Source organism: Pan paniscus, chromosome 6 (genome assembly GCF_029289425.2).
Source record: "Pan paniscus chromosome 6, NHGRI_mPanPan1-v2.0_pri, whole genome shotgun sequence".
In the NCBI taxonomy this organism is placed as follows: Eukaryota; Metazoa; Chordata; class Mammalia; order Primates; family Hominidae; genus Pan; species Pan paniscus.
In genome coordinates, this window is record NC_073255.2 from 22,754,109 (window position 1) to 22,780,571 (window position 26,463).

Consider the following 26,463-nt stretch of genomic DNA (forward strand, 5'->3'; position numbering starts at 1 on the left):
CATTCCAACCATTCTCTAGCAAATATCCTCATTTATCACATTATGTTGGAACTGCCTGTCTACTAATGGAGTAAACAGGTCACACAGGCAGTGAGCACAGGGTTACAAATACTCATTTCCACTTTTGGAGGAGTCCTGTTCTAGTTGCGGCTAACCAGGGAGAATACTCACAACAGGGCAGTGGAAGAGGACACTGCAGAATTTAAAGCTAGTGGGGTCTTAGTTTCCACTACAAAGCACAGCAGTTGTTAATTATTCAGCACTGCTACATGTAAACCCAAGCCCCCACTGCCCTCATGTATATACCACATACTGTAAGTCTCCTGAGGGCATAAACTGTGTATGTTTTGTTCAGTGTTGTCTCATGCCAAGTATAACAACATCTGCCACACAAAGTAGGCTCCCAGTAAGTATGTGTTAACTAAGTAAAACAAAAATAGAGTAGAACTTCTGATTAATCATCTAAACCAATGTTTTCTAAATCGAGATTTTTTTCTTCAGTGAACATCTTCACAAGTTTATTTTCCTTTCTGATCATTAATTGGCATCATAACATTTATGTTCAGCTTGACCTTGGTTTCTGTATCCAGTCAATTCACTGGGCAACTACTATCTTCAGAGCAGAAAGAAAGGGAGAAGATTTAGAGTACGAAGTGTAGCAATAAACAAAAACTACTGGGAAAAAAAAGATAAAGAAAATTATCAAGGCAGAAAAACATAATTCACAACACTACCTTTAAGAGTAATTTTTAAAAATGTAATGAAAAATCTCTCATATGTGCTTACTCAGAAAAAGGTATGCAAGTAGATAGGCAGACTGTTTTTAAAATGAAAACGGTAAACAATATTTTAACTTTACTTAATACACTTTCACACTGGTTTACTTTTCAAGTAGCAGGTAGTATTATAAATAAAAAAATGCATTGCAAATAATATTTTACTTTTAGATAGCATATACCACTTTTCTACAAAGAACACACCACATGGTTAACTCATTTACATTCAGTTAACACTCATTTAAAATATTTAAGTGAAGGCATTACTCCTAACATTTATTTCTACCATGCAAAAGTCATAAGGCTGTCACAAAACTTGTACTCCACCACGTGAAAAAACATGAAATATCCTGTTTGAGAAAGCAAAACAAGAAAGTTGGTCCAAATTGTGGTAATAATCAGGAAAAATAACTTACTATACACAGGATCTTTAAAACAGATTTGCATATAGAAAGTTTTAAAAAGAAAATGAATATGTATTTATATACTGTCAAGGTTTAACTATTTAAATGGCAAATAAAACTTTTAAAACCCCTCAATGAGAAAAGGTGTAACATTAGGAAGGTGGTAGCAATGAGGGCAAACAGACTGCTGCCAAGTGACTCTGTTAAGAGGCAGCTGGACCAAAAACAGATGATCCTCAAGAATACCGTGATTTGAGCTATAATTCTTAGACCTGGAGTGTTGCTAAAAGAACGGGTCAGCCCAGTAGGGATCTCCAAAGCCAAAACCCAGAGAGAATGTGCTGAGAGAAAAAATAACAGAAAGCACCCCAATAATCCAGGAGATCATGAAGCAAGGAGAAGAAAACAGATCACACATGCAGGGAGAACAGAGAAACAAATACTAGTTTCTACTTTTGGGAGTCCTCTTCTTCTCGGAGTTGTGGCTAATCAGGAAGAATACTCACAATAGGGCAGTGGAAGAGGACACTGCAGAATTTAAAGTTACTGGGGTCTTAGTTTCCACTACAAAGTACACTGGTTGTTGTTAATTATTCGGCACCGCTACAAAGTAAACCCAAGCCCCCACTGCCCTCAAATCCTCAATAAAATATTCTATAAATATATACACCATCTAGATATGATAGAATTCATGAAAAATACATTTATTCAAAACTCAATTTGGGGAAAACTGTAATGGTTTAACTTCAGCTCTTCTTTTATCTATTTATCCTGTATATATGATATTTGACACCACTAATGAAGCTAACTTTTTAATGCATTACAGAATTTAAATAATTATCTTTTGACACCAAAAGCAACAAAGTAAACATAAATCGGACTACATCAAAATTAGAAAATCCTGTGCTTAAATGACACCATCAAGAAAATGAAAAGCTGTCCCATAAATGGGAGAAAATATTTGCAAATCATGTATCTGATTAATAGACTTCTACTCGAAATATACAAAGAATTATTAAAACTGAGTAAGAAACATGAATAACCCAATTTAAAAATGGGCACAAGACTTGAATAGACATTTCTCCAAAGAAGATATACAAATGAAATATGAAGATATATACATGAAAAGGTGCTCTCTAGAGGCACTAGAGAGATGCAAACAAAAACCACTAAGAGATGCTACTTGCGCTCACCAGGATGACTGTAATCAAGTGTTCTGGAGGATATGGAGAAAACAAAACCTTCCTACACTCCTGGTAGAAATGTAAAATAGTGCAGCCACTTTGAAAAATAGTTTGCAGTTTCTCAAAAGGTTAAAGAATTACTGTATAACCCAGCAATTCCATTCCTAGGTATAGACTCAAAAGAAATGAAAACATATTTCCACAAAAAACACTGTGGAAACACAATACAAATGTTCACAGCAGCATTATTTGTAATGACCAAAAAGCAGAAATAACCCATATGTCCAGCAACTGATGAAAGGATAAGCAAAATGTAGTATATCCATACAATGGAATGTTACTTGGCAATAAAAATAAATTTGAAGTCCCATTACATGATACAACACGGATGAATCTTGAAAACATGCTAAGTGAAATAAGCCAGTCACAAAGGCCCACATATTGTACAACGCCACTCATATAACATGTTCAAAACAGGCAAAACCGGCCTGGCACAGCGGCTCACCCCTGTAATCCCAGCACTTTAGGAGGCCAAGGCGGGCAGATCACTTGAGTTCAGCAGTTCAAGACCAGCCTGGCCAACATGGTTGAAACCCCATTTCTACTAAAAATATAAAAATTAACTGGGCATGGTGGCACGTGCCTGGAATTCCTGCTACTCTACTCAGGAGGCTGAGGCAGGAGAATCACTTGAACCTGGGAGGCAGAGGTTTCAGTGAGCCGATATCATGCCACTGCACTACAGCCTGAGTGAAAAAGTGAGACTCCGTCTCAAAAAAAATAGGCAAAACCATAAAGACAGATTAGTGATAGCCTGCTGTGTGAAGGAGAAAGAAGTGCGGAGTAAAAGGAGGAGGAGTTTTCAGTTTGGAGTAATGAGGTACTTCAACTTATTTTGATGACAGATGCCCAACTCTGTGAATATAGCAAAAGCCATTGAATTGAATGCCTTAGTTAGGTGAATTGCATGGTATATGAATTATATCTCAATAAAGCTACTTTTCAAATTACAACTAAACAACCCAGAGAAGTAAACATAAGCAGAATAGGCTAAAGGACAGACATATAGATCAAGGGAACAAAACAGATTCAAGATAAAACAAAATAAAAGCAATTCTAAAAAATAAGTAATTAAAAAAATAAGGTACTATCTCTAGTGCAGTGGTTCTCAGCCAAGGGCAATTTTGCTCCCCATGAGACACTTGGCAATGTATGGAGAAAGTATGGATTATCACACCTTGTTAGGGAAGGCACTATCATAGACCAGGCCAGGGATGTTGCTAAGCATCCTACAATGCACAGGACAATCTCTCACAACAATGAAGAGGACGAAGAAGGGGAAAAAAGAGGAGGAGAAAGAGGAAAAGAAAAGGAGAAAAAGAGGAGAAAGTGGAGGAGGAATAAAGGTATTCTATATTAAAGAAACATAACAATCACATTACTGAATTAGAACCTGGTTCTAACTGGGAAAATTTGCACATACCAAGTATTAGATTATAATTGGGAATTGCCGATAATTTTACTAGGTGTAACAATAATGTTGTGGTTATAGGTATTTTTTAAATTCTTTAGCCTGGGAGATTCAGGAGAGCATTTTAAAAAGTGACATAATATCAGCAATTTACCTTAAAATAGTTGAGCTATAAAAACAACAAAAATAACAGAGAAAGTTGGGGCATATCCATAGAGCTAGGGTAACAGAAGATAAATACGAAGAAAGTAGAGAGAAAGCAAATATGACAGTTTTAACAAATCTAGGTAACTGTATAATGGGTGCTAGTGACAGTATTTTTTTTCAGGGTTTCTGTATGTTTGAAAGTGCGCTATATAAAAAATTAATTTAAATTAGGAATATTTTTCCCCTACAAAACACATCACAAATATACTAACAATATGTAGAAAACTGCTTGGAAATTCTGGCTTTAAAAAAGGTAAATTGTTGTACTATCTAGGGCTGGGAAAGGTCATTTTTAGAAAGGCAAAATCTATAGAAAAAGATCAACATATTTGAAAACATACAATTAATTTTTTCCTAATAACAAAACAAAATCAGAAAGTATACATATACTTGTAAAAATACATGCACCATATGCAACAAAAGATGATAATCCATGAGTAAACAGATGTTTATAAATCATTAAGAAATAGACTACTACTCCAGACCCGGCACAGTGGCTCACACCTGTAAATCCATCACTTTGGGAGGCTGAGGTGGATGGATTACTTTGAGCTCGGGAGTTTGAGATCAGCCTAAGCAACATGGTGAAACCCCATTTCTACAAAAATACAAAAATCAGCTGGGCATGGTGGCACGTGCCTGTAGTCCCAGCTACTTGGGGGGCTGAGGCAGGAGGATCACTTGAGCCTAGGAGGTCAAGGCTGCAGTGAGCCGTGTTCGTGCTACTGCACTCTAGCCTGGACGACAAAGTGAGACCCTGTCTCAAAAAAGAAAAAGGAATAGACTACTACTCCAAAGAAAAACAGGATATGAACAGCAATTCAAAACAGGAAATATAAATGGCTAATAAGCATATGAAAAGATTATCTACCTTACCAGCAATCAAAGAAATCCAAAATTTTAAAGCAAGAATGTAATTTTTCACCTATGTAATAAGCAAAGATAAAAAGTTATGTCAAATTTTTTGTTTTAATAAGCTAAACAAGATTAAAAAATATAAACTATGCTCTTGACATTTATTTTGACATATATATACATTATATATATGTGTATATATTATGCGTGTACATATAATATATATGTGTATATGTGTGTATATATATAATATATATATGTGTGCATGTGTGTATATATATACATGTGTATATATATATATATATTAGAAACAGTGTCTCACTCTGTTGCCCAGGCTAGAGTGCAGTGATGCGGTCATAGCTCACTGCAGCCTCCAACACCTGGACTCCAGCAATCCTCCCGCCTCAGCCTCCTGAGTAGCTAGGACTACAGGCACACACCACCATGCCTGGCTAATTTTTTAATTTTTTGCAGAGACAAGGTCTCCCTACACTGCCCAGGCTGGTCTAGAACTCATGGGCTCAAGCAATCCTTTCACCTCAGCCTCCTGAAGTACTGGGATTACAGGCATGAGCCACAGCACTCAGCCAGAAATTAAAATATTCTTGACTGTCCAGGTTTCTCAATAATTTTCCTATTCCATAAATACTCTGTTCTCTTTAGACTGCCTGTCCTTATGACACTAAACCAAAATAAAATTTATTATTTTGACATAATACAACACTACACTTGGCATTTCTAACCTTCTGTCTACCTCCTAAGCACTCTGTTTGGGCCACATGATAGTACTTAAAATCCTCAAGCATCAAGACCATTTCTATCATTACCTCATACTAAAAATAAGCTCAGTTACATGGAAATTCACCTTCAATTCCTTTAACTGAGTTAGAACAAATTTAGTTTATATATCAGAAGATTTCCACTCACAAAGTGTTCCTCTACTAAATAAAGTACAGAAAACTTTTATCACAGCAGTTCCCTGGTACAAAAGCAAGATAAAACAGGCCATATTCAGAAATTCCCCCTATCCATCTCTCCTTCATACAGGACTACAACAATACAATAAAAGTCCTAATATTTACAAGTTTTGACTTCTGCTTTTCTCCATAATACAGACTCCAAGGGGAAATCAAAGCAACACAATCCTACCACAGCACAGAAAGCTAGACCCTCAATGCATGGTATTAACACTTCATTTCTTTCTTATGAAAAGGAGCACCCTCTAAAACAACAATAGGAGCTATCATTTATTAAGTGCTTACTTGGCCAGGCACAGCAGCACGTGGATGTAGCCCCAGCTACTCAGCTACTCAGACTGAGGCAGGAGGGTTGCTTGGGCCCAGGAGTTTGATTCCAGCCTGGGCAATATAGCAAGAACCCATCTCTAAAAAAACATATATATTAAGTGCTTACAGTTGGCTAGGATTTGCTAACCACTTTAACTATATCTAGTTCTCACAATTCTATGACATAAGTTATACTAACTATTCTACAGATTTAAGAAATAACAGCTAAGTGATAAAACTGGAGCATGAACTGAGCTTTGGCTCAAAACCCAAGCATGTTCTTGAACCATTACTTTACACTGACTCTCAAGGTTTTTTAAAAGGGAGGATGGGCAAAATTCTGCACATAATATCTAAATAATCAAACAAAACTGATTAACTTAGATTCAAAAAATTCAATTATGAGAAAAAAACAGAACAAACTAACCTGCCACTAACATCTTAAAATCCTTGATGCTTTTTAGGAATCTGATGTAGATTTTGTAGGTGTTAAGATAACTTTCAGGGTATTTTCTAAAGTTAGTAACAACTCAATATCAGAACAATGACTCTGACCCTGAAAATACTACAAGATTCTTTTAACTCAATAAAAAGTAAGATTAATGGTGTTCATTTAAGTCCAAGATGATGTCTTTTCAATCAAGATAAATTCAGATAAGGGGTATATGAGAAAATTATACTGGGCTCTACTGCTCATGAAAAAAGTGTATAAACCATTCTATTTGTTACCCTTTTAAATTAACAATAAAAAGTATTTTTTAAACCTATAAATAAAGTATAACAAAAAATAGAAGTTAAATTTTCTATTTTGGCTTTTTTAATCTATTTGAGAAGGGGTAGAAAGATTAAAGGCTAGGGAATATACCCTGAGAGAGAAATTTGCAGGCCTGTAGACACAGAGAAGAATAATGAATACAGAAAGGAGAAAAAACAAATCAACAAATACACAAAGCATCAGTGACAAGAAAGAAAAGATGGAAAGCATAGAGTGTAACTATATAAAGGAATAGAGATAGATATAGATTCACCCATAAAGGACCTTAATGGCATAATCTCCAACTAAGTAAAATGTTACTGTAACAGGCAGAAAACCCCACTCCTTGAGTATAACAGTTTATTCTATTATTATGTGAAAAGATAAGCAACTGCTGCATATGAAGGGACTGAAATTATGTATATGCTTAATATCTACAATTTAAATTTATATCAGCACAAATTTTATTTGTAATACCTTAGCCCTAAGTCTCTTTACCTACTGCACAATACTATTAACACCACTCAAGTCAACTACATATTTAAAAAAAAAAGATTTTTAACACTCCTCACCTTTATGCTCTAAGACAATTCAACAGAAGAGCTTATATAAATGAGAGCCACTTTACATAAAACTTTATCAAAGTGACATGAACCATAGTACTTCTCATGTCAGAAAACTACAATAATAGCATTTCAAAAGCATAATATGCAAGTGTACTACAATCTTTCCTTTTCATTTCATCTACAGTAAAAGTTGTAGTGTCCAAAAGAAACATATTGGTTAGCCAAAAATTGTGGTTATGATCAATTCATATTACACAGGTGTCATCCCTTTGTATTTCCTCCCGAAATTCAGTCTAAATCTCACTCTTAGTATTCACTTTGGAAATGCAATACGTAAATTGAGAAGTTAGTAAAAACTGAGATAGAAAGTAAGGAAAGAATTAGATCATCTGGGTCATACAGGATTACTCTTGACATTTTAAAACTACCTCAAAGAACACTAAAACAACTTCAAACATATTAAATTCTAAGTTTTGAAAATAAACCACTTGCTATTTACATCAGAGGAAATAAGAATAAAGCCTCAGATTTATTGTTACTGTAGGAAACACTGCACAGTACATGTGTTACTTCACTTAATACTTGCAACAACCCTATGAGGTCAGTACCATTAATTTATAAGTCACACATATAAGAAAACTGAGGCTCTGAAACGTTAGCAACCTTTCCAAGGTCAAAATGCTCGGAATCGAGAAAACTGAGATTCAAATCCAAATAATCTGACACCAGCCATCACTCTTAACCAAAAGTATACATTTTTATTCAGAAATTAGGAATATTTGGTTTGGGATTAGAGGAGATATATATACATATATAAAAAAGATGATTAACACTGAATCCTAGTATAAAGATAATCTTTCATCATCACATAAATTTTGTGTTAGTGCCTATTATATGATTGAATATTCTGAGCTGCTGATATTAATTTCTGGGTTTCAGATTCATAAAATACATTTTTAATGCATCATAAAATACTCTCAAGTTTACTTGGTTTTTCTAAAACCTTTATGCAACCAATACTCGCTATTTGGAAAGTATATTATTTCAGTTTCTTTTCCTGTAACTTTGTGGTGTTCTGCCCTTCAACCCCTGGGCCACAGAGCATTACAGGTCCATGGCCCATTAGGAATCAGGCCGCACAGAAGGAGGTGAGCAGCAGGGGTTAGTGGCGGGGAGTGGGCTTTTCCACCTGAGCTCAGCCTCCTGTCAGATCAGCTGGGACATTAGATTCTCATAGGAGCACAACCCCTATTGTGAAGTGCACATGCAAGGATCTAGGTTGCATATTCCTTATGAGACTCTCATGCCTGATGATCTAAGGTGGAACAGTTTCATCCCGAAACCATTCCCCCCAACAGCCGTCCGTGGAAAAACTGTCTTCCACAAAACCGGTCCCTTGGTGCCAAAAAGGCTGGTGACTGTCATTGTAGCCCATTTATTTTACTCTCCTGACTCCCACCAGGATTAAGACTATTGCAATACTTTAAGTGTTGAGCAGTTAGGTACCATACAAGAAAAAGACCAGATGTTAGTAATTAATACCACATGTAAAATAGCTGATTATATTAATAGTTGCAGTCTGAATTAAACACCAGTTGTGTTTCTCAGCTGAGAAAAATTCTGAGAAAACAAGCTATCTCAAACTCAGGAAGAGAACAAATTGCAAAATACAATATTACAGCTTGGAGAAACACTGGATAACACAATATCACATCTTAAAGTCAGAACATTATTTCCTAATATTTATGTAATAACAGAAATACGGTGAAATTTTATTTCACATTTAACTCTTCCACTAAAATTGTACAACTTCAGTTTTATAATTTCCAAACTTCACATGACAATGAATCCAAAGGCCATTCTCCACAACTCTAGCTCGAAAATAAAAGAAATCACAAAACAAAGAATCACAACTCTTTCCTATGCTAAGCCAGTCAGGCTAAAAATAGCCCCCAAGTTTCAGGTATAAAACCAATTCAGGTTTAAATGGAATAAGAACCAAGGATTCTCCAACAATGCACAGCTAAGGTCAAGAGCAAAGCTGGATTCACCTTAGGGTCTTCACAGATGCATCAGAATAAAAAGATCCCTTAGGAAATCAGAGAAAACAGTGCAATAAGTAAACAATGGTGAATTATTCCAGTTAATATACATGATCCTCTCATAAGTATATTTACAGACCATTATTCTACTTTAACAGTGGAACAGAGCAGAATCATCTTATTGAACTTTTCTGGTATATATTATTTCTGAATATACAGTGGAATTACAGATGCGCAAACGACATAACAGTACTCTGTCTCCAAGATTTGAACAGAGACGCATTTTAGTCAAGAGACTGTGGTAGCAGCTGCCCTCCTTAAAAATGGACCCCCAAAATTTCCAACTTTGAAACCACGGCCAAATTTTTACTGATACTTACAAACTTTCAAGATAGCATCAAAGGTCATACAAATTGAAACAGTCAACAAAGTGCCATGAAAATCAGCATTATTGTACTATTACAGACAAAGCTTTCTTTAAATGTATCTTGTTTAGGAATTAAATTTTAAGTAATATTAATGAAATCATAATATCAAGTAGTAAGAGATACAAAATAAAATCCAAGTCCTTCTTGCATTTATAATTGGTTATATCAAAGTAACAACCTAATCAGATTTTTCCCTGTAGGAAAAATTAAGACAGAATTTCATTCCTAACTAAAAGCCTCAGGTTCAACTTTTTTTTGTCCCATTGCTCTTAAACACAATATTTAACCACAATGTACTTACTATATAAAATGTCTAATGAACAGATAGTAACCAATCCTTTAAGGGTAATTAATATGATGGTTTAAATTTATCATTGACAATTTCATCTCCGTAATTTTTCACTTTAATCTTAATTTTTCTTGAGGAAATATTCAACATTCATTCATTCAACAGATATTTAGTGAGGCCTACTAAGTATCAAGCTCTATTCTAGGCTCTGGGAGTACAACTATGAGGCCCATCCTCAGGAGTTTACTCTATTAGGGAAAAACATGTAACAAGCAAATAAATATATACATAACACATGGAGGTGGGAACCGCAGGATCAAGTACTACTTTCACCAGGTTGACTCTTCAATTGCAAGAAATCCATTTCAGAGCTGCTGTCTCATCCAAACTAGTAGATTTACCAGGAGTTGTAAAGCTAACCCAAGTCACAGTTATCTTTTAATTATATTCTCCAATCTTTTCCCCTCTTAACTTTTCACCCTTTAGTGGTATCATTTTATTCTGACAAAAGACCTCAAGGCTCCCACTTTGATGGCCTAAGTGGTACAATGCTAAATTTAGCGCTGATAGTGATTTCTGAGGACAGGTTTCCCAACTGACTCACCACTTCAACACTAGAACTTATCAGCATGTGCCTAGTACAAAGTAGGCATACTCTTGTTTGGTGAAGAAATCAATCCATAAATATCAATCTCCAGCACAAGTTATAACGAAAGCCTTATAAACATTATCCTTAATAACAGCTTTTCAAGGATTTACCAAGTCTGATTAAAAATAAAAGATTTTTCTTCCCACAAATGTTTGGGAATATGTACAGACAAATGGCTGGTAACCCTCAAATAAATCATCTTTTTCAAAACATTTTTTAGAACTTTGCTTTAAGGCGGCCGGGCCCAGTGGCTCATGCCTGTAATCCCAGCACTTTGGGAGGCCGAGGCGGGCGGAACATGAGGTCAGGAGATGGAGACCATCGTGGCTAACCTGGCGAAACCCCGTCTCTACTAAAAACACAAAAAATTAGCCAGGCGTGCTGGCACACGCCTGTAGTCCCAGCTAGTCAGGAGGCTGAGGCAAGAGAATCGCTTGAACCCATGAGACAGAGGTTGCAGTGAGCTGAGATCGCGCCACTGCACTCCAGCCTGGGCAACAGAGCGAGACTCTGTCTCAGAAAAAAAAAAAAAGAGAGAGAACTTGCTTTAAGGCATTCATTGAAATCGATTTACCAACCACAGAAGAAACTATCCCCTTTTTCCTCTTTCACTTCTTTTAGTCTATTCCCTGTCTCCCCTGTAACTGCACCACTAGCCAGGAGACTCCCCTCCTAATTTCCCCTCAGGACCCACCCACCTATCCACCAAGAAAATAGTGAGCAATAAAACTACATGGAGCCTAGGATTTACATTCATTAGTACAAGGAATATACAGAAAAAAAAAAAAAAAAAACCCGATGTACTACCACTATTTCTATAATGACTGGCAATTCACAAAGTTACACCCTCCATCATCTTATATGATCTTCATAACAATGTAAGAACAGCAAGAAAGGTGCTATTACCCCAATTTTACACAGAAGGAAATTAAAGCTTAGAAAGTTCAAACTAGTTCCCCAAAATCCCATCATAAATAAGTGATAAAGTTGAGACTCATCCCTTATAGTGCTTAACATACAGGTTTGTGTGTTGCCATATGTATAATTTGTTGACAGACACAGTATTTATCACTATCACTCCAGCCTATTTATTCATTTAATTCCAAATACTTTTAAAACGTTAAACAGTTTAAGAGCTATCTGCTTGCTTCAACGTTTCCTCCCCTTACACATATTTAAGGCTTTGTGACACCAAAATTAAACCTGACTCTGAAATAGAAAGTCAATTCCAGATTACAATCAATTGAGGAGGCACTTCATGGTCTAGGAAACCACAAAATTTCAAAGCATGGTTTAAAAAGCCATAATCTGAGAACCTCATTCAGGGAAAGCTGTAAAGTCATTGTGGTGGATAATTTTAGATGTCAACTTGACTATATTAAGGAATACCTAGAAACCTGGTAAAGCATTCCTTTGGATGTGTCTGTGAGGATGTTTCCAGAGGAGACTGAGATTAGCATGTGAGTCTGAGTGGACTACCTGGAGGTCTGCCTTCCATGTGGGCAGGCACCACCCAATCTGCTGGGGGCCCAGAGATAACAAAAACAGAAAGATGTATATCTACCAGAGCTGGGATACACTTTTCCACTCCACAACTTGGGAGAAAGTGTAAACCATACATGTAATAAGGGGTTAACAGACTAAATATAAAAGGAACTCAATTCAATTTCAAGAAAATAACCATTTTTAAAATGGGCAAAGGGCTTGAATAGACATGTCTCAAAGGAAGACATAAATCTGGCCAACAAATACATGAAAAACTGCTCAGCATCACTAACCATTAGGAAAATGCAAATTAAAACCACAATGAGATATCACCTCACACCTGTTAGAATGGCTATAATCAAAAAAATGAGAGTAAGTGATGCCATGAATGTGAAGAAAAGGGAATTCTTGTACACTGTAGGTAGAAATGCAAATTAATACAAACATTATGAAAAATGGTATGTAGGTTCCTCAAAAACCTAAAAATAAAACTACCATACAATCTCACTCCTGGGTATATTTCCAAAAAACGGAACTCAATATGTTGAAAGGATATCCGCACTCCCAGGTTCACAGCAGCATTAGTCACAAAATTCAAGACAAAGAATCAACCTAAGTGTCCATCAATGGATAAACAGATGAAGAAAAGGTAGTAGATACAATGGAATACTAATTGGGCTTAAAAGAGAAGGAAATTCTGTCACTTGCTACAACATGAACGAACATGGAGAACATCATGCTAAGTGAAAAAAGCCAAGCATGGGAAGACAAATACCACACAATCTCACTTATATGTGAAATCTTAAGAAGTCGAACTCACAGAAGTAGACAGCAGAATGACAGATACCAGAGCCTGGAGAAGAGGGAGCAATGGGGATATACTGCTCAGAGTACAAAGTTTCAGACAGATAGAAGGAAGAAATTTTTAGATCAATTAAACAACTGTCAACAATCATGTATTATATTTTTTAAATAACTAAATTTCAATTGTCTCACCACAGAAAATAATCAAGGTGATATGTTATTCAGCTGCACTTAATCATTCCACATTGTACACACATTTCAAAATATCACCCTGTACCCCATAAATGCATAAAAATGACTGTCAATTAAAATAATATTTAAAAAGAAAAAATTCTTTAAGAATGTTTATCAATATTCCTCTTGGTTTGTCAAAAGATGCCAAGTAAGGCTGTGTGTAGAGTGGCAAGCCAGACTCATTTTAGATACTGATGTCCTTCCACTCCCGTTATAAAATCCCTTTCCTACCTCTTAACACCTCTGAATGCCAGTGGACCTATGGTCTTCTTGCTTTGGTTAGTAGCTCTTGCAATGTCATTAATAATTAAAGAAATAGCTTATATAGCTTAAGGATTAATCTGCCCCAAGAGTATTTCTATTACAAATATATTAATCAACAAAACCAAGTCATAATATTTTACTAAGCACTTATGGGCAAGACAACTGTGTGTGAGTGTGGATGTATGTGCATGTGTGTGTTCAAAAGGACCCCTGGATGTTCAGGGAGCCTTTCTTGATACGTAACTCATCACTCCAGGATTTCCCTAAGTGGAATACAAGAAAGTATATTCACCTCCATGGTTAAATGACTCTGCAATATGCTGTAAATTCTATCATCTTCTTTGAAAATAAATCACCTATCAAAAACTAACTATGGTAAGTCCTCCAGAGAAGAAACCTATTAACTTTCTTTAGGCAAATATCCTCCAAATTTATTTCAACTACAAAACCTTTTACTTCTTTAACAACTATTAACCTGGAACTTCTCAAAGTGCTGCACTTTATGCCTTTTCCCATTTATATCAGATCTGTTAACTCCGAGAATCAGTGTTAATATTGAAAAATCAACAAATCTGGATGGAAGTAACAACACAAATAGAAACTATTTTTATTTAATAGTCACTTAATGATTCATATTTACAGACAACTCAAACAACTAATAGCTTTAAATAGCTACACTGTTGATTATTTTTTAAAACACAGGACAAGTGACAACATGTTGATAACTGGTTTCAATGCAAAAACAACCGCCAAAGTATGCCACAACACTGGAAAGTATTCAGCACATTTTCCCACATTTCTTACCTTTAGTTTTGTGTAATAATAAATGCTCAGAATTATAATCCTAATTGCTCCTGGTATCAAGAAAAGTTTAAAAGTGTGTTTGATGAAAATTCACTGATAAATATTTCATTATCTTCTAATGTTGTGAAAACTCGGATTAATTAAAACAAATTCTCAGGTAAACAAACATCCCATGCTCTAATTTCGATATATGAAGTTTACTGTTAGGTGAAAAAAAAAGAAAAAAAGAAAAAAAAGGAAGGGATAGAGGGAGAGTGAGGAGTGAATATTAAACAAGTAACTTTCATGTACACTATGACAAATTTTTTGCCAAGTATAGCAGGAGTCACATTAGAAGCAGGAAGTCCTAACAGGAGCAAGGACAACAGAAGGGGAAAAAAACTAACATTAAAAAACAAAAAAAAAACAAAAAAAAACTAGCTAGACATTACATACAGCTCATCCCTGTATGTAAAATGCAAAAAAAAAAAAATACATACATAAATATGACTAGCAAGTTTTCTAAATAATTCCATTGTATTTAAGATAAAATAATATAAATTGAAGCCAAAAAGTTTACATCGAGAACTATATGGGAGCTATACTTTCAATTTACATTAATCTATATTTCATAGGCTCAAAGTCCAATGTACATATTAGTTTGCTCAACTGAGTGATATTCCATTTTAGCTTAACTTAAAATGGTCCTTAATTGATCACTTGTGTGGCTTCTCATTTCTGAAAAGGTTTCAATTAGAGATATATTTTTGGCCTGGCACAGTGGCTCACGCCTGTAATCCCAGCTGCTTGGGAGGCTGAGGCACGAGAATAGTTTGAACCTGGGAGGTGGAGGTTGCAGTGAGCCAAGATCGCGCCACTGCACTCCAGCCTGGGCAACAGGGCAAGACTCCGTCTCAAAAAAAAAAAAAAAAAAAGATATATTTTCACAAAACGCAAAACTGAAAAGTTTCATATGAACACTTATCATTACTATTCTCATTATGTATCTATGTACTTAGTATCCTCACCTTGGTTAAAAAAAAAATAAAAATAGTATGCTGATTTTATCAGCTACAAAGAAAATTAATGATGCATTCCACACTGAGTCATAAAAAGCACACAATGTGGAATAAGAGGACCTGAATATGATTTCTGTCTCCTCCATTCTTTATACAACTCTAAGTAAGCTCTTTCAACTCTCTCAACCTGTTTTATCATTGGTTAATGGGGATATCACCTACCTCAGTGTTGAGATGTAAAGAATCCAGGCACATAGTACAATTCACCACTTTCTGAGCACAGTAAATGCTTGCTGAGCATGACTAATATAAAGACAGGAGAATCTTTCATAGCACAGCTCATCACTACACATTTTGAGACCTAACATGAATTAAATCACATCTCCTAAAAGCTGCTGATCTAAGCCAGCAATGTCTAGCAGAAGCAATAAAAAGGAAGTCTCACACTAATTTTGTAGTAGCCAATATTGAGTGAAATTTTATATCTAAAATATCTCAAAATAGGACTAGTTTACGAGGCTTAGAAGCCTTGTTTAAAAAATGAAAAGGGAAAAAAGCTAAGGTAAAGCAGAAAGTCTTTTTTAAGTAATAATCATTTTCAGTTTACTGACAATATTCAGACAAGGAAGTACAATAGCATGTTTTAAAATCTATCAAGAGAGCTGAAAACTACTTGAGAGGCAGCAGAGCAAAATGGTCAGAGCTCTCTACTGAGAGTTAGGAGATGAGATTCCAGTTTCGACTGTCACTAATATTTAATAATTGACCTTGGACAAGAGTCTCTGGCTTCAGTTTCCTAATCTATAAACGACTACTGAAAACTATAGGGAAGACTTTAGTACAATTTAATCTGGGCCTTACTTTGGCGAGGCAATCTAGAAAAGTTAATAGAATGGGCTAGGTAGCAACTGCCAAGGTTGGAATCCTGCTTCTGCCACTTATAAGTTGTGCAGTGTTCACACAAAAAGTACTAAAGTACAGTTTACTTAATATTATCATTGATTTACTGTTTAAAATATTTCCCTAAAACGCAAAATTGCATTAAAATACAGAAGCTGAGAAAGCTCCATCTTTCCAAATCATTTTACTGGCAGACACAGAAGTAGTTCATTTGAAAGTATTAAAACTCTAAAACATGTTAACATAACCTAAGTTTAATGAAAAGATCATATCATATAATATTACACATTAGAGACAACACTAAACACTTATTATAAGGCTAACTGTTCCCACTAAAATATCACACTTAAGGTAAAAATGAAACTTCTGCTACTTATGTCTTTTTTCTAATCTATTACTGCTAATCACAACACAAACTTATGCTATAACCATAATCTCAATTAACTCCAAGAATGAAAAATCTGTAGAATTTAGAAATATAAAATGAACTTCAAACAACTAAAAATACGTACTGTAGAAGTTACAATCAACCAGTAAGTATTTATCATATGCCAGGCTCTGTGCTTAGATTAAGTACAAACAGCAAAGTATAAAATTCCTCAAAGTCACGTTCCAAGGACCTGAAATTTCAGGCAAATACGTGCTTTACCACCACTTTTCACAAAATAAAAGCCACTTACCTACAAATGTTTGTATTTCCTTTTTGGCCCATGTAGGAATACTTCCCATTGCCCACTAAAACTGTTTCCTATTCAGTTCAGCCCATAAAAATGCCCAATCCGGTCAGTTCCTCACGTCAGGATCCTCACAGTACTTAAAGTGAACGGCTTCGAAAAAGGTATTTCATCAAATCACAAGGTTCAGTATTTTATGTTCAATGACACCTACACCTGCAGATACTACAACACATAACTGGGCTAACCTGGGTCAAGTACCTAGTTGCACCGATTTAGTTCTTCCCCTTAAAGTGTTGCTAGTAAAGGCAAACTCTACTTCTTCAAAAAGTCGGCTTTTTGCAATGCCCATTAGGCACTAGAAAAGGGAAATTGATTGGTTCGTCATAGTTGCCCTACTTCCATTTCAGGTCCAAAGAAAAAAACTATTCCATAGAGAGTAACAAGGGGGCCACACGCAAATCAAGGTGGCAGATGCTAAACTGAACTTTGTGATGACCACGATTTAACCGAAAAGGTGATGGATGTGGGGGAGGGGGATGACCCAACTGAGCCATACATGTGCAGCTTGAGATAAAAAGTCCACTTCATGAAGCAGTCAAAGCAGAGGGTGGGAAACAAACCGGTCGGGCCGAGCAACAACCCCAGGTTGCTGACCGAGCTCGGAGGCGGAGGGCCCTGGAGCCCAGGGACCAGAGAAAGGAGACCTAGGGCAAACCACAGGATAACAAGAACCAACAGTAACGTGGAAAGGCCAACGCTGCCACAGAGTAGCGTGTAAGGGGACACGAAGAAGGGAGCGATGAGTTAGAAGGGAGTGACAGCAGGAGGGAGACCAGTGCCAGGGGCGAGTGGCAAGTGGCAACTGCGAAAGGCGAGGCACGGGCAGCCGGAGGTGGTGGGACTCTGTTGAGTCAGCACAGCTCCTACTCTGAGGGCACTTGTAGGATCCCCGCTGCTCCTCGGGCCCTGGAGCCCGCGGCGAAGGGTCAGGCCCACCTTCCGTAGAGATGATGTTCTCTGACGGGCTGGCGCCGGCCCCTTCCCCATTTCACAGGTAAACACTGGCCACCATCGCCGCTTACCTCAGTTAACATTATTACACCCCGGGGAAGTGCGGTCCTCCCTAGCCTCGCCTCATGGCAACAGCCGTAGCAGCAGCGAAAACTGCTCGGGCCGCCGCCAACGGCGGCAACTGCTCCTTCAGTCTTCTCCCGGGCGGCGGCTTTACTCGGCTTCGCTGGCCTCCCCCCGGCCCGGTCGCTCGCGACGGACGCGCCGCCATCTTGGAAGAGCGACGTCCGCGTCTCGCTGCAACGTGCGTTCCCATTGGCGGGCGCAGGGGCTGCCGGCGTCTCGTGACCGTCTCCATAGCGCCGGCGCGCGGAGAAGCGGAGGTAGGCTGTCGGCAGTCGGCTTGGCGCTGACTTGTAGGACCCTGGGACCGGGCGTCTGGGCCAACTTGGGACCGCTGGGAGTGCAGAGGGGCCCCGGCGCCCGAGCCTTCCGGGAATGGACGTGCGCGCCCTTGGGGCCGGCGCATCATCCACCGCCCACTAGCGTTGGCCCGCCCTGGGGAGAGGAGAAAATGCCAGAGGCCGACACTTGACTGATGGCGCTGCGGACCTCGCTGGTCTTGGGGACAAGGCGGCAGATTTCCTTTAGAAAAACTTCCCTCTCGCGTCTCCCTGGCCCCGCGGCGACCAAAGAGTTGGGGTTCGGCTTTCTTCTCCTGGGATTTAAGTGTTATTTGAAACAGCTCCCTGCGCGGCCCTTTTCTCCTAAACTTCGACAGAAACTTCCCTTTGTCCCTACCAATCCTCAGTGAGTTCTTTACAGGGGTCCGAGACAGGTTGTAGATGTGATGCGGCTTATCGGCTTTACCCCGATCCTAGCGGAGTTAGGACTGTTGCTGATGTAATTGGCCAGCACCTGCCTAACAATGAAGGTTTAGTTATGCTACAAGTAAGACACCTCTAAAAAAACGTAAAACAGGCTTTACGTTTTACCTGCTATCTCCACAGGTTTACTAGCTGCTTAATACAATATGCTTGTATATCAAGGTGAGCAAATGTCAGCAAATGTCATTGTAAATAGTCCCAACTTAAATGGAATTGAACTCTGGAACTCAATGTGCATAGAAGTCCCTGAGACTGACGCCATTCTAGATCTACCACTAGATGGTTTGCGATGTACGGAATTAAAGGCAGTCACTTCTACCTGAATTGTGATGAAAGTAGTTTACCTGAACATGCTGGGAAAGTGTGCTACCCTGTTTTGTATTAGAAACCAGTTTCCAAGTAAATTGAAAAGCAAATTTTCAGACTTGACATTAAAAACACCTCCATGTCATTCTTACAAGAGGTACAAAAGCATTTTAGAAAACTAAAGCCAGGAGTTTCTTCCGTTTTACCAGAATCTTTTCCCTCCATTTAACAATAGTACTGTTGTGCTAAATGAAATTTACTTAATGTATTACTCTTACAGTCTCAAAACAATAAGGGCATTGCAAACCTTGTATTATCTCTATCGTGTCAAGGAAACAAAACGGTTCATTTAAGCAGTCATGCAAAAAATTCAAGAAAAACTGATTTTGCTCAATTCAACTAATTGAAGCAAAGTAGTTTTTCTTGTTGTTTTAATCTGCATTTTGTACATCATTTCCACATTGCTGGACCAGCAAAATTCTGACCTCTGCAATACAATAAAATGTGTTACTGGTATTGACAGATGAAGCCACAGATAGAAAATGAGCATGGAAATCCTACCTGGACTGAGGTATCAAAGGATACCAAGAGATACTAGAGACAACAAGGAACCTGGAAAAAGATAGTGTTCCAACCTGTAAATAAGAAAACAGAGAAGGAGGTTCATTAATATTTAAGATACCAGCTAGTAAATTAAAACAGCAATGTAGTTGTCTGGCTTGAGTATTCAGTTTTATTCACTACATCTTTTTATCTTTTCTAGAAGCAAGGCATTAAGTGTTGACACTTGAGTATTGAACCAATCTGTGATATGACCTGAATATGCCTTTAACTTTCAGAAGTTTGTCTACAGACTTAGGAGGAAACCAAAGGTAGTCGCTCTTCCAATGGCTTCCTAATTTTCTCAGCCAGAGTCTTTTCTGCAACCTAAAAATCCTATGCTAGCTGGCCTCCCAAGTCCTACCTCACCTCCACCCCTCTGACCTCATTTCTGCTAAGCACTTTGTTCCAGTTACACAGACCTGCTCCCTGCTTCTGTAACACCAAAGCATCTTCTTGCCCTGAGGCCCTTACACTGTGTATAGTTTCTATCTGCAAAGATCTTTCCACCAAATACCTGCATGGCTAGATCTTCCACTTCTGTCCAATCTTTGCTTAAAAGTTATCTTTTTTCAAAGAAGCCTACCCTAATCATCTCATTTAAAATATTGCCCCTTCCCCAGAATCCTCCCTTCCTTGCTTCTGTTTTTTTCATAGTACTTAACCTTCTAACCTTCTAACATCGTCATTTTCTATTTTTATTTTCTATTGCCTTCCCTCCGCTAGAATGTAAGCTCCACAAGATCGGGGATTTTTTTTTTTCATTTTGTTCAATGTTTCCTTAGTACCTAAAATACTAGAATAGTAGATGGCACAGAGTAGATGCTCAATAAATATTTCTTAAGTGAATAAAGGAATGGGTGAATCATTGCCTAAAAGACACTAAAAGGAAAAGACCTAATTAAAACTATTTAAAAACAAAATCCTTGGTGTTGAAAGATTAAATTATTTAAAAGTTGGCCATTGTGTGTTCTCTTGTCTTCCAATTAATAGGAACATCACTTCTGCCACTGGAATGTTGAAGTGTATGACAATTGTTACTTCCACTAGAATGCTACAGAAAAGTTTAGGACAAAATTGTGAGCTATGCCTTTTCCTTCACCTTTTTTCTTTTCCTTTTTTTAAATTTGTTGTAGAGATGTGTTCTCACTATGTTGCCAGACTAGTCTCTGGACTCCTGGCCTCAAAGATCCTCAGGCTTTGACCTCCCAAAGTGCTGGGATTGCAGGAATGAGCCACCACACCTGGCCTCCTTCACTTTCTTAAATACATCTTGGGCATGAGTCAAAGTTAATTTCCTAGTAAGGGAAGCAACAAAGCGAATAAGGTATACTATTTAAGAGACTTACGGAAATTAAGGAGTTATATAGTTGGAAAAGAGAATGCTTATAGAAACAGCTAGCTTTAAAAAAAAAAAAAGCACCTAATTTGATACAGATTCCATGTCTTAAAAACATCCTATTCATATCAGTTGTTACAGAGGAAACCTGGGACAGGGTGATCTGAGATGCCTGGTTCTTTGGCTATCAGAAATTAAAACAAAGCAAGCTATCGAAAGGGATGCATCTGTGACTGTTACTGCAAAAGGTATGATTCCTCAACAGCAGTGTCCAGTCTGTCTGATTAACACAGGAAAGCATGACAAAAAGAGGTAAGAGGCAAAAGTCAAGTGTATTTTTTTTTTTTTTTTTTTTTTTTTTTGAGACGGAGTCTCGCTCTGTCGCCCAGGCTGGAGTGCAGTGGCGCGATCTCGGCTCACTGCAAGCTCCGCCTCCCGGGTTCACGCCATTCTCCTGCCTCAGCCTCCCCAGTAGCTGGGACTACAGGCGCCCGCTACCACGCCCGGCTAATTTTTTGTATTTTTAGTAGAGACGGGGTTTCACCATGTTAGCCAGGATGGTCTCGATCTCCTGACCTCGTGATCCGCCCGCCTCGGCCTCCCAAAGTGCTGGGATTACAGGCGTGAGCCACCGCGCCCGGCCCAAGTGTATTTTTTGAGACGGAGTCTCGCTCTGTCACCGAGGCTGGAGTGCAGTGGCGCTATCTCTGCTCACTGCAAGCTCCGCCTCCCGAGTTCACGCCATTCTCCTGCCTCAGCCTCCGAGTAGCTGTGACTACAGGCGCCTGCCACCATGCCCGGCTAATTTTTTTTATTTTTTTTTTATTTTTAGTAGAGACAGGGTTTCGCCATGTTAGCCAGGATGGTCTCCGTCTCCTAACCTTGTGATCCGCCCGCCTCCACCTCCCAAAGTGCTGGGATTACAGGCGTGAGCCACCGCGCCCGGCCGTAAGATGCTTTTAAACAAGCCACTGCCAGTGATTTCTAAACCTACAAGCAAAAATTCGGAATATCCAAGTTGCCTGTTTTTTAGTTTTGAAACAAAAACAATTTCTTCTACATATTCAGGTTGTCACAAATTGGCTCTAATTGCTTTTTGAGAAGCAGGAAAAGTATGCCTTTAACCTCCTAGGCAAATTGCATCTAGCAAACAGTTGTCTCATTTAATCTTTTGATGTCTTAAAGCATTCTATTAACTCCAGTTTCTTCATAATGCAATATTGTCAGTGTCATCTACCATCTCTACTGAACATTAAATACTATATACTCATTAACAAGGATTGGTGTCAAAACCTGCAAATTGGTATTGAAATCATGCATTGACAACAGAGGAGACATCCTAAGAACAGATAAGAGTTGGATATCCCGATTCTTTTTTACAGCTTTAATAGGGCAGTAGTAAGCAGAAATCTCAGAGCATTTAAGAGTACTCTGAAGTCTAGCCCAGCATGTACTTTTTTCTTGCATGATACTTTTTGAGGCAATGTTGAGCCAACTCAAGACAGAAAGACAGAAGCAGAAATAATATGAGGCTTTACTAACAAATGCAGCCATAACAAAATAATAATGTACACAAATGCCTTCAATATTAGCTCCACAATGCAAAGATCTAAATAGAAAGAACCACATTATAAATTTGTAAAAGTCTATAAAATAATTAAGAGGTATTACTACATCAATGACACCTCAGTCAATCATTTTGAAAACAAAAATTTAGAGCACTTTTCAAACATTTAATTCTTAATTATGGATACTGTTTTTCAGTATCTATTATGGGCCAGGCACTGGTGGTAGACATTTTGCATGTATTATATTTAACATTTGAAAAAGACCATTACAGTAGATCACTACCCTTAGAGGCCACTAGAGGTTTAGTAATTTGCACCACATTACCTATCAAGGATTCATACTATCAACATGATTTATCACTGGTGATGTTGACCTTTATCACCTGAATGAGATAGTGTTTGTCAAGTTTCTCCACTGTAAAGTTACCATTTTCCCCCCTTCTATGCTATCCTCCTTGGATGGAAATCACTATGTGCAGCCCACACTTAAAGAGTGGGGATTTCTGCTTCTCCTTTTGCTGGTGGAATATGTAGATAAATTATGTGGCTTTTTTTTTTTTGCATGGGAGATTTGTCTTTTCTCCCTTTTTATTTAATCATTTATTTATATGAGTATGGACATATAAATATTTGTTTTATACTTTGAGTTATAATCTAATACTACTTTGTTGTTCAAATTGTCCCAGCTTTGGCCACTGGAGCTCTCTTAGTTGTCCTATTTCCTTTTAATATACTCCCATCAATGTGGTATGGTTTTTTGTTTGGTTAGTTTTGTTCTTAAGCACATGCTTACTTTCTAGTACTATAAGATGCTCTGGGGTCATCATGCCCCAGGCCTAGAATTAGCCATATCTTTCAGAAATCTTGGTTTCTTTTATTGGAGAATGGTGTCAGAAACCAAAATCTGGGCTCAAGAAGTGCTATTTGCTGCTTCAGTGTCAATTCTTTTAAGACCTGGTAGCTGACACAGCAAGGAATTAAATACTTGTATATTAACCCATGTATATATGCCTATGTATAAATATTTCTGCATGTAATCATCTGTATTTATATTAAGCTAAACGTGAATTCATACTGGTATCTCCAACTCTAATCCATTATCAGATGGATCATTCTAGTCTCTTCCCCTAGCTTATCTGTATGTAATTTCCACTTCAACAGTGAGAAACTGACACCTAACATCTACCATACATTTACTTAATTGTTCAGTTTGAAAATACATATATGGCAATTTCAGAATTGTTAACCCATACTCCCGTTGGAAACAAATTTATCAACTAGAGTACATTGCCTACATGCAGTTCCTTCAGTCTTATAGACAAATCATTCCTAAAGTCACTTAGTTCAGCACCTTTTCTCCCAACCCTTTCATTGAGGTTGTTTCATACGTTTGCAATACATTTAAATTCTCTTGTCAAAGTCAGCATTCTTTCCTGAGATCTGCCTACCTCCTAAATGATTTGATTTTTAATTTGCATACATTTTCACTCTTTGTGCTGCAAAGTTCTGCAAGTTCTGACAAATGCATTATGTCAGGTCTCCACTTTATAGTATCATACAGAATAGTTTCATAGCCCTAAAACATAAAGGAAAAGAGAAGTACGTAACAAAATTGCCTTTACATATTTATCTGTAGACCCAAACAACTGATCATTGTATTGAATAAACTTCACTTTAATCATAGAGATATTTATATTGATAAATAATATGTAATCGATTTCTCTATAATACCTAATTACCTAATACTTGTTAAAGTCTTACCGTATGCTAGTAGCTGTTCTAAGTGCTTCACAATAATCCTATAAGATAGAAACTGTTGTTATTTCCATTTTACAAATGAGTAAACTGAGGCTCAGAGAGTTAAAATTTTTTGCTGAAGTTTATATAGCTAGTAGAAGAGCCAATATTTAAAGAAAAAATTATATATACACATTTATACATAACTGTGTATATGTATAAACTTATCTATATGTACGTATATATGTCATGTGAAGTTGTATGATACAGAATTGTGTGTGTACTGTGTCAAGTATATTAATTAAGCTAACTTTAAGAACTAAAAATTTTCAACCATCTTTGTCCTTCATTTTTTATGTGAATCATAAATGTTGTGGTCGGTCCTTGAACTCCTGTTTTTGCCTTTAGCCAAAGAAGGAAATGAGAAAAGGAATCAGTACTCATAGATGAAGCTTAATACGTGCCTATATTTAAGGCTTACCTCAGCTGGTTTCATTTTTACAGAAGAAGGGTGAAATCAAAGGCTGTCATTATATTGCTTCCTGTTTTACTATTTTAACAACTGAGGTAAAATAATAAGATTATTCTAAGAATTGCTGTTGTTTTTAAATGATAATATGATAATTTGCACAGTTAATTTGGCATGTCTTCACCCTTGCATATATGGTGATCTTTTTGTTTTGAATGAAAATTTTAAATTGAAAACTATTTATAATAAATGTATATACAATTAAATGGAAGAGATGTTACACACATGCCCCATAATATTGGCTGTGGAATAAAAAGAATACAAGCGTGGAAAGATTTGCACTGTGGCCTTGCCTTTGCTGTTTAATGAGATTAAACCTTGGAAATGAAAGATCACCATTTGTTGAGCTTCAGTTTCCTTTTCTGTAAAGTAATGAAATTAAAACATATAATTAGAGTAACACTAATATGCTGTCTACATTAATACGGTGGGTTATTATTGTAATCATTGGACAATGCCTTGTGGCTCAAGATCAAATGCTTCATAAGGTTTCTTTTCGTGTTAAAACTGTTATACTTAATGAAAGTAAGTTGCAGTTCATTTTCTTATCACTTTCCTTCAACAAACATATGCATCATCACCTTTTTACAAAAACCTTGCTACCAAGCAGTGGCACAAACTGCTGTGAACTATTTTGTGTATGATAATGAACTCCTTGAATTACCACCTTTCTATTTAAAATGAGACACCTCCTACCTTATAATGGCCATATGTGCAAATATCCATGAACAGAAAAATCAGCAAAAATGTCAAGAAAAGTCCTGGTGTATAAAAACAAATCAAATTATCAAATAAAAGACATGTAAAATCAGGCTATTTATTCTTGAAATCTATGGGATGTTCACCTAATCTCGATGGATAAGATTTGTATTCTGTCTTGTTCACTAAATCAGCAAAATGCTGAGGGCTTCACATTTTATTTTTAAAAATAGATGTCCTTTTCGAGTTTTCCTGTTGCTGGGGAAGTGTTCTTGCTGTTGCTAACAGAGAGCTAAATGTTCTGCTTTGAATGGGATGTGTTTGTTTTTATTGGTAGGAGTGGCAGAAAGATGAATGAAGGAATTCATGTTTTTTAACTGTGTTTCTTTAAGTGAGATGTCTGCCTTCTGGGTAGAGGTACCCCATTGGCTATTTACCAGATAATCTGTCTATACAATCATAGAATATGCTCATTTGTTTACATATTATTTTATTCATTAAATCTTAAATGGGCTAACTATTCAAATTTAGAGAGCATAAGGTTATGGACTTCATATCAGGAACATCAATTATCGCTCAACATCTAGTGGTTAGAAGGTACACAGAAGATACTTAAACCCTTTACATTTTTGCCTAATGTAATTTAGCCTCAAAAAAGGGAAGAAAAATAGATGAGATCTGGCTTTTTCTTTAAATCTTCTGATCATACA

At 37.1% G+C, this 26,463-nt stretch overlaps 1 protein-coding gene across 4 annotated transcripts in view; it reads right to left on the bottom strand.

The window, feature by feature from the left end:
* Nucleotides 1-26,399, bottom strand: part of SNX13 (sorting nexin 13) — a 157,879-nt gene extending 131,480 nt beyond the window's left edge. For all 4 annotated transcript variants that reach the window (XM_003825023.6, XM_008978706.5, XM_055115733.3 and 1 more), the window contains exon 1: nucleotides 18,160-26,399. In XM_003825023.6, coding sequence (XP_003825071.2) covers nucleotides 18,160-18,171 — 12 coding nt within the window. In that variant the 5' untranslated portion in view covers nucleotides 18,172-26,399. The remainder of the gene's footprint in view (nucleotides 1-18,159) is intronic.
* Between the last annotated feature and the right edge of the window lie 64 nt (nucleotides 26,400-26,463).